Source organism: Trachinotus anak, unplaced genomic scaffold (genome assembly GCF_046630095.1).
Source record: "Trachinotus anak isolate AG129_WGS33_773 ecotype Australia unplaced genomic scaffold, CSIRO_AGI_Tana_v1 ptg000005l, whole genome shotgun sequence".
Lineage (NCBI taxonomy): Eukaryota > Metazoa > Chordata > Actinopteri > Carangiformes > Carangidae > Trachinotus > Trachinotus anak.
The window spans coordinates 17,146,251-17,155,804 of record NW_027273856.1 but is presented as its reverse complement, the minus strand read 5'-3'; the positions used below and the strand labels follow the sequence as shown (position 1 = coordinate 17,155,804).

General features: G+C 46.0%; 1 protein-coding gene across 7 annotated transcripts in view; it reads right to left on the bottom strand.

Moving 5' to 3' along the window:
* Window positions 1-5: 5 nt before the first annotated feature.
* The window catches only part of cdc42bpab (CDC42 binding protein kinase alpha (DMPK-like) b), an 80,091-nt gene continuing 70,542 nt past the window's right edge, over window positions 6-9,554 (bottom strand). For 3 of the 7 annotated variants that reach the window (XM_071478623.1, XM_071478625.1, XM_071478627.1), the window contains 9 exons: window positions 9,295-9,509; window positions 9,060-9,157; window positions 8,704-8,788; window positions 8,225-8,348; window positions 7,750-7,867; window positions 6,984-7,101; window positions 6,741-6,898; window positions 5,710-5,784; window positions 6-3,367 (listed from right to left, as the gene is read on the bottom strand). In XM_071478623.1, the coding sequence (XP_071334724.1) occupies window positions 3,236-3,367; window positions 5,710-5,784; window positions 6,741-6,898; window positions 6,984-7,101; window positions 7,750-7,867; window positions 8,225-8,348; window positions 8,704-8,788; window positions 9,060-9,157; window positions 9,295-9,509 (1,123 nt within the window). In that variant the 3' untranslated portion in view covers window positions 6-3,235. The remainder of the gene's footprint in view (window positions 3,368-5,709; window positions 5,785-6,740; window positions 6,899-6,983; window positions 7,102-7,749; window positions 7,868-8,224; window positions 8,349-8,703; window positions 8,789-9,059; window positions 9,158-9,294; window positions 9,510-9,554) is intronic. The other 4 variants (XM_071478626.1, XM_071478628.1, XM_071478630.1 and 1 more) reach the window with 2 other exon arrangements.

The following is a 9,554-nucleotide window of genomic DNA, read 5'->3' as shown; positions in this document are numbered from 1 at the left end:
GGGTGTGTATTTGTAACAGCCCTCCGCTTTATTGAAATACATCGGAGTCAGGTTAATATGAGTTCTCCACATAAGTGTGGCAGCCAGTTCCATACATTATTTTTTGTTTTGACCTTACACCTTAAATATTTTTTTGTGCAAAAAAGAATCTACATCACCTGTAGTGGGTTATCCTCAGTAAAACGCCCAAACCGTTCAAAAAGGAGCAAGTCCAAGTAAAACAACAAACCAAAACAAAAATGATTACATCTATAACATGCAAAACTGTACAAATTATTACAAAGCAATCCTAGAAAAAAAAAAAAACAAGTGTAATATGATATGAAAGAGCAAAATAATATAGAAGGTACTGTGGATAAGACCTCACTGAAATGCAAAGGCGTTTGATTTTTTTTTTAGGTTTTCTTCCTCTTGTTACCACTGTGGCACCTCAGCCATCAAACCACCTGTCACCCATCACCCCTGAAACATTTCATCGTTTTCTAGCTTCTAGTCCTCACCACTCGTTCTTCCTGCTGTCTCCACCCGGGTCGCATCTACTGTACACTACAGCCAGATTCCCCTCACTCACTCACTCACTCCTCCATCCATCCATCAAACAAACCTCTAACACGCCCATTCTCTTCTAAATGAAAATAATTCATTGGTTCTGACGTTTCCTGAGTTTCTCCTCCCCTCTCCTCAAACTGGGATATCTGGGATCAGCTTTTCTGTACAATATGGGCCAATAAGAAAACACCTGGCTAAGACAGTGTCCTCTCCCCCAGTGAATACATTCTACAGATAAAGTCCAGCAGGAACTAAGGGGAGCCGCTAGTATAAAAAGTTTCTAAGAGGCGGTTGTTTGGAATAAAACCAGCTTAGTTGCACTGTGGCGCTCCAAACCTCTCTCTCCTCGTATAAAACACTAAATAAAACACTTGGAATGGGTTGTTTAGAGCTACTTTGTTGAGTTTCAACAGGGCAGGATCGGCAGGAATGTGCACCGAAGTACTCAAGTTTTTGTTTCCCTTTCTAACGAACAAGACAAGCGGAAAAAACCGGAGGATTCTGACCCAGGACACTTCACTGTCCGCTCCCACAGAGGAGGACCAGGTTTCTCTGCACTGTCACCAACAACAGGCCAGTATCAGAACAGACTGTGCGCTCCTTTTTTTTTTTTAAACAGATGATACCACATTACAACCACAGGGGAGTTACTGTTTGACGTCAGCTCCATGCACGTTCGGCCTCGAGCGATTCCTTTTTATTTTCACTGTCTGTAAACTGAAGGAGATGAACAGAGGTAACAGGTTTTTGGCCGTGAATGCCCTGCTCTGCAGCCAGGAGCCGCCACACCGGGGGGAAAAAATGCTCTTTTTTCATTCTGCCAAAGAAAAACCGCCTGGAGGGAGGTGTCCAGATCCAGCCCTGTTCATTTCACAGACAACGCCGGGTCACACTGAGCTTATTTCATCAAGACAAACACAGACCCAAGTGCTGACTTTCTCGCAGCTTTACATTCTTATTTGAATTAAGAGCTCTTACAAATGCCGCTTAGATCATTAAAACATTCTTCAGAAGAAGCAAAGGCTGTGAGAAAGACAAAATCATCTCCTTCTATTTGTCCTTTTTTTGGTTAAATCGAGCTGATCTCTCAGTGGAGGGACTGACCTTCTCCATCCAGGTACCACAGCGAATTCAGAAACACACACACACACACACACACACACATTTTAACTGTTGATTAAATGATCAGAGCCACTTCACCTCTGGCCATCAGAGGAGGAGCAGGACAAGGCATTTGCTGCGTAAAAACACCACCTCAGTGAGTACACACATGTGTGATAGGAGGTTTGTGATAAATGCACGTGTTCACTCTACAGTACGGGCAGTAGTGTCCATCAGGTTTCTTCACTCAAATGCAAACCGAGTTGGGAGAAAAAAGAAAAGTAAAAACACAACGCGTGTCATACATACAATAAAAAAACAGACAAATCTAAAATCAAATGGTACAAAAAAGAAAACTGGGAAGTTGTTTAAAATGGCTTTTTGTGTGTGAATACAACCTCAAATCACCCAAAACAAAAACAAAATAAAAGTCAAAGAGGATTTTTTTTCTTTCCCGTGTAGATCTCTACAGTATTTTCCTTATCATATATTACTCTCTACTTTGAACCTATGTACATTATTGTGATGGAGTCTGTGAGTTGGTCGGTTTGGTTGCACAGCAAAGTGGAACATCTACACTACGACGGCGGACACATCCAGGGCTGCTGGATGATGTCACTCACCGTGGACCAATGCGGAAGAGAGTAGCACAGTAGGAGGAGCTGTGATGATGTCATAAGAGCCGTTATTATTGACGCTGCTTGTAGCTTTTTTTTTTCTTTTTTTTTTTTAATGATGGTCAAAATAAAAAATATTATAAAGTCACTGCACTTAGTATCATGAGCAAAATAAAAAAGAAAAATCACTGATTTCCTTACTTTCTCTTTTTTTTCTTTTCTTTTTTAACTGTTTTGATTTTTGCAGCACCCAAAGAGAAAGCGACTGAGGGAAGTGAGGAGGGGTTTAAACTCCACCCGTCTGCTTCAGCCCATTAAGAAGCAAACCTCCCTTTCCTTGTCTAAGATTGATAAATAAATTAAAATATCGTCCCCTAAAACCCAGAGGGTCCTATGTACATGTACAAATCATTTTCTCTCAATAATAATCCTCTTCTTTTTTTGTTGCATCAGGAGTCGGAATTGATCTCAGCGCGGGGGAGGGGGGCTTGGGGGGGGGGGCTGTGGACAGAGCGGTGTCACACTCACTCAGCAGAAAGAGCTGAGACGAGAGTTTTTCATTCCTATATCATGTGACCTTACTGAACAAACATGCACACACGCTGGCGAGCGCACACAGCTTCTCTCTCTCTCTCTCTCTCTCACACACACACACACACACCCACCCACACCCACACCCACACACCCTCAAACATCAGCAAAGAGACTTTAGTGTTGCTGCCCCACGTTGGAAGTATGGTGAGAGACAAACTGAGGCTGTAAATTGGGACAAATGTTCATCAAGAGGGGGTGGGGGGTGGGGGCAGGAGGTGCAGTTCTCTGGGCAGAGGGGGAATATTCAGAAAGGAGGCAAGAGTCCGCGGTGGAGGAGGAAGTAGAATAAGAAGAGGAGGAAGGTTTGGAGTCCTGTGCTGTCGGTCGGTCGGTCAGTCGGTGGGGTTGGGCGGGCGAGATGGTGTGGGGGGGGCTCATGTGTCCCAGCCCATTCGGTCTGTGCTCTCCAGGGACAGGGACTTGGTCTTGTGTGGGGAGGCCGGGCTAGGAGGGCTGCTGAAGGTGGAGCTGTTGGAGGCTGTGGAGTGACGGGGGGAGTCCGAGTCCTGGAGGAGAGGAGAGGAGGACAGAGGGAGGTGGAGATAAAGAAGCAGGAGAAGTTTGGGAGAGAAACAAAGGGAGAAGAACAGAGTCAGAAGTTAGATGATGTCGACTCAAACACTGACTCAGACTCATGAAGCTCAGACTGTGTCTCTGTCTCTGGAGAAAATCAGTAAAACGACTCCTCCTGTTTGTGAGGAGGTGATGTAGCTGACAGCTGGATGCTCGATGAACATGCAAACTCTTCACTGAGTCTCAGTGCTTATTAATCTGCTGTCTGGAGTAGTGGGCAGATGTAAAGTCAGAAGGAATCACATTGCTCCCTCCCCCACCTCCCCCACCTCCCCATCTTCCACTACATTCCACATCATCAGCAGATGAACAGCTCAATTGACCAGAAATGATCAGCTACAGTAAAACAAACATGCAGCCAGAGCAGATGAGAGGGGGGAGGGGAGGGGGGGGGGGGGTTTAAACCTTCATACTGTACAACACTGAGAGTGACCTGCATAGTCCTGTCATGGGCTAACATTTAAAATATACACACACACACACACACACACACACACACACACACACACACACACACACACACACACACATATATGTATAAAATATAAAAACCTCTGCCACTTAAACACAAGCCTGTGTTTTCTGACCATGTGTGGTACAGTCTGTATCAGCTTCAGTGATGATGTCATCAGGTTGGAGGTTATTTATAATAATTATCTCATGTTCTGGATGAAATCACGTTTTTCCAGTTCACTGACTCTGGACTTGATTTGCTTTGATGTATGACAATCATCTGCTGCTCGGATCTGAACTCACACAAACACATTTGGCCAATAAAACAACAAAGAGCACAAACATCCTGTCTCACTTCTCCAGCCGCAGACAAACAGACGACAAACGATCACACAGTTACACTCAACACTTTGAGTTTGTTGTCAAAAAACCTACAGCACAAAGCAGTCTTTCTCAGCGCACACACACAGACACACACACGTCTTTCACAGGTCAAAGAAGGTGGGCAGCTGTGCTTTTGTTCTCCAGGCTTGTTCCAATATGTTACTATCATCAGAAATCCCTCAGATTCTCCCTAAAACACTGTATTGAATATAAGCCAGTACACAACTCTCTGCACTGATCCGATGCCACGTAATTCATTATAAACTTTATAGTTCCAAGCCCAGATATCAGTTCAGGAATCAGTTCTTGACTGCTCTGAAGTTGCGCTGTGCACCCACTGGCAGCTACAGAGCAGTGAAGAACTGGCTTCATGTGAACAGTGTAACATTAGCTGTCAGCAAAATGTCAGCAATTTGGCAACAAGTTACACTGGAAAGTCCCACCAGTAAAAAGGCAACATGCACAGTATGCAAGGCTTTAATTTTGAAAGGGGGGTTAGGGGGATGTGGCTCTAGTGTTAGGGGACTAGTGCAACTAGTGCAGGAGTGTTGTTTATTCCTAGATTTATATTTTTATGACTCACAGTCAAATTAGAAAATAAAAAGATTCTATGGGATTCATGTAGCTGGTCATGTTTTACAAAGGGTTTAACCTGAGTCATACAATAATGAAACAATCATCTCACATTCACACAGGGTTAGTGGTGGGCCATACAGATGTTCGATTTCTTTAATGCAGTGGTATCAGATCAGTTCTCTGTATTAACTAGTTCAGATATCGGGAAGGAAACATTGGTATCAGGACCTCTGTTCTCTAACACTCACACAGAGGTGTGTGTCTATGTGAGGTTGTGTTGACTAATCAGCCAATGAACAGTCAGAGTTGTGCTCCAGGATTCATCCAAACCAATCTATAATCAATAATTATTCTATCCTTACAGAGGGATCCTGGTGGAACCCTGAGCACAGACCACACAGTGAACTGTTTATACGTCCCTCCGGCCTCGCCGTGCTCTGAACTGGACAGCTCATGGGTGGAGACATGGGCCGGCCGCCAGGGAGACGTATGGAAGCAGACATGCTCTGTGATTGGCTGGGTGGTCAGCGGTGGGGAAGATGTATGCAAAATGGCCGAGCAGCAGCAGCAACCATTTCATCAGCAACCAAAACAAGAATGAGACAGGCTACAGGTGAGGGGCGGACTGCTGGTGCAGCGGAGAGATGCTGCTGACGTGACGGGGCTGAGATGGTGCAGCGAGGGGCCGTGGGACAGCGGAGTTTTGTGTGTGTGTGTGTGTGTGTGTGTTTATGTTTTGAATGCACCACATGCTGTTTTGCTAAGAGATGATGCAGTGTGTTCTGCATGTGGGTGCACACTCAGTGACACGGTGCTCTCAGTTGTGTGTTTGGTGCAAAGTCGTTGCAGCTGTTGACATTACCTTCATCTTACTAAGCAGGGTCCTTAAAGCCCTTTTCAGATCGGGGGTCTTCTCCGACGGTGAGACTGCCTGCCACTGCAGAGGAGAGTTCAGACTCAGCACCCAGCCCACAGACAACATGCTGGGGTGGGAGAGGGCAGGCGGGGCACAGCTGGGTGGAGGGTGGAGGGGGGAGGGAGGGGTGGAGGACGAGGAATGGGGCAAAATGAGGCGCGATGGAGTTGACGGCATCCAGGCTTGTGGGCCATGGGGGATGGGGAGCCACAGGAGGGATGGCAGGGTGGATGGGGAGGGGGCAGGTGTAAGTTGCACTTATACGCAGAAGCTAATGTTTGATGCCAGTCAGTTTATTTGTGATGAAACTTTATGAGCAACACTGCTGGACAGACTTTAACAGTCAGCATTGACAGACAGGAAGAGTGTTTCACCGCTGCCTGTACCAACAGTTGAAGGGACATGGCAAACATTAGTCAGTGTCACAGTGTTTCCTTCAGCCCAACCTAAACCTACAGCAGGTGCAACAGGGAGGCGACAACAGTCTCTATACTGGGAGAGAGGAGAGGACTCCACGAGTTTACTATGAAGCGCTGACATCACTGAGAGCTAACCAATCGGTCGTAGACGTGGGATGAGGTGAGGGGCCTGCACGCTGAGGCTGGGATGTTTGTGACAGATGGGACAGAGGGAGGAGTTTTTTTTCAAAGGGGAACAACTGGATCTGTTTTCAAGTATTTAAAAACGTCTTGTCTAACTTCTACAAACACAAGGAAACAATCATGACCTTCATTTAGACTTGTTCATACGAAGCTGATGTTGGGTTGACATTAAATCCATATTCAGATTTATAAAGTGGCCACAGAACAATGTGTCCAGTCAGATTTGGCCTGATTTGAACCAACAGTTGGTACAAACTGAAGATTAGCTGTGAGAGCTAACACCTCAGTCTTCTATACAGATACAGTGTTTTACATCAAATCCTTTCATGTTTAGAGTCAACCGTACATGAAGCTGTATGTTCAGTATTTACTGACCTCTCTGTCAAACTGTGAGAGGGGAGCGTCACCACAGTCCATCCCTCCACCAGAGGACAGGGAGCTCTCAGAGGGCGAGGTCATCGTCTGACGTTTAGAGCCGTAGCTTCCTCCTGACAGCTCTCTGCGCAGAGCGCTGCCGTTCTGAGACGACGAGCCTGCACAGAGAGAGAGAGGAAGTCAGTTACACACGGATCATCCTGCAGAGACAAAGTTCAAACAGTATGAGCTCCTGTCACTCACGTATGCCCAGCCCGCTGCTGGCGCTCATGGAGCGTCCCGGCTCGGCCCGGTTCTTGGTGATGGAGGGGATGCTGACTGAGCCACTGAAGCCCGCACGGCTCTCCTGAACACGGACGTTCTGGTTTAAACATGCACAGAGCAAACACAAACAAACAAACAAACACACACACACACACACACACACACACACACACACACACACACAAAGACAGACACACACACACAAGACAGAGTGCAGTGCAGGGGACAGGAGTGAGGAGGATGCACAGTGATACACACTACATGCTTCAAACACACACGTGACCAACATGTGATTGACCAGTAAGGTTTAGACAGAATGACATGCATGCTGTCCATAAACACACACTGGGTTGGGCAGGGGGATTGAGGGGGCTGGGGGGGCTGGGGGAGGGGGGGACTTTAGAGGATACGACTGTCGAGGTTCATGATGTGATTCAACTCCAGGACAGAAAACAGAGAACAACAGAAACTAGTTTCTGTCAGGATCCTACTGTTAACATGCTACACATCAGTGGACAGGGAGGAGACTGTTCCTGATCAAGCAGCAGCTCAACACACACACACAGTCAACACCTGCTCCTATGTGTTCATGTGTGTGTGTCTGTATTTACTTCCTGACTGGTCTTCACTTGTATTAATGTGTCTTTGTTTACATGAGTTTTCCAGGATGCTACAAGTCTGTCTGAGCATTTACATACTGTGTATTAAAGTTAATATGTGTGTGTGTGTGTGTGTGTGTGTGTACCATGGGCAGGTCTTTCAGGATCTGGATCCCGTCTCCTGGTCCCATGTGGGCCACGTGGTTGAAGTTGGTGGGGTTGGAGATCAGCTTGTTCCTCATCTCTGGATCTCGCAGCATCTCTCTGGAGCCACACACACACACACACACACACACACACACACACACACACACAAAAAAAAAAAAACATGAGCAGAGAAAAATTCAGTTTCTATCATTTTACACAGTGAGTCTGCACCTGCATTTTATTGCCTTTTTTAATACAGCGATGATGATTAAAAATAATCCAGTGGTAAAGTTATGAACTGTTACACATAAAAATACAGACAGGAAGAATAAAACTCTGATGATGAGCTGAGACCACATTTAAAAACAGAATTACAGAAGGAACATTAATGTCACACAGTGAGCACAAAGCTTTGTATACACTGAGGTGTGTGTGTGTGTGTGTGTGTGTTGCCTCATGTTGCACGTGAACTACCTCCTCTGCTGAAGTCGCTCTTCCTCCGGCACCCTGAAGGAGAAGCGTCTCTTGTTGTTCATGCTGCGCACCATCTGCTTCCTGCTGTTGTCTGACGTCTCCGGGACGACCAGCTCATCACCCTCTGGAAGATCGCGACAAAGCCTCAGGCGTGTTTACATGAACGACTACAAAGAGCTTCACATTCACTCTGGTGGCTGAGAGTGACACATCAAACTTTCTGCAGTTACTTAAGACACTATTGTGCTATACAGCATTTTATCTGTAGAGCAGGAGGAGGGTTACAGAGCGACAGAAATCCAACAGAGACAACTGTGTCTGTCAGACGCCACACATCCTGGAGCTACACTCATGGACTCAATATAAAAAGATATAAACCTGTTACTTTACAGACCACAATAGAAATAAACCTCAGACTTTATTGTATCATCCCGGACATTTTTGTAGTTTTTGGTCATGTGATGCTTGTAAATTCTTACCGGCCATCTTGTTTCTAAAGTAGATGAGCCGGACTGTCTCCAGCCCCAGCAGGTTCAGAGAGCCGTCAACGTTCAGAGGTCGCACCTGAGGAGGAATCAGACAAATCCATCATCAGTAAACTCTCATCAACTCATTTCTAACCATTAATCATCTGTTTTATTCTAATGTTAACCTGAAGTTAACTTAAAACATCTGGATTTATTCAGCTTTACATCTGGGAGCGCAGCCATCAAAAGAACAAGAGAGGTTACTATGGTGACAGGGTCAATAGAAATAAATCATTTGAATCCAGCAGGTGGAGCCAGAGGAGCCTCAGACAGCTGCAGCATCATCATGTCACATCCACAGCACTGACCTTCTTCAGAGGGATGGTCTGAATCCACTCCATGGTGTTGACATCAAACACATCGACAGCGTTCTCACTGTACACTGACAGGTAGGGGGCGTTGTAGCCTGGAGACAAGAAACATTCACTTTACCCTCATTTCAGTCTTTCTGATTGTTTTTATTGTGATGTCATATTTTCACTGGCGTAAACTTCAGGATTCATATTATTTCTAACATTCATTAACATGAATTCTTTGACTCACAGGCAGCGTTGGGCTGAGCTGGCCACATCAGCTCCTGCTGACGCGACCTGCGGCCCTGGGAGTCCACATAGACCCCAATGGAGCTGAAGCACAGCAGCAGCTCTTTGCTGGAAATCTCCACGGCGCAGAGGGCATCCAGGTTGCTCTGGGGGATGAAGGCCAGGGTGTGGTCCTCGTGATGGAGCAGGCTGACTGGAGACATGTCACCATGGACGCTGTAGAAGACAGCGCAAACACAAAGCAGGATTGATTAACTTAAG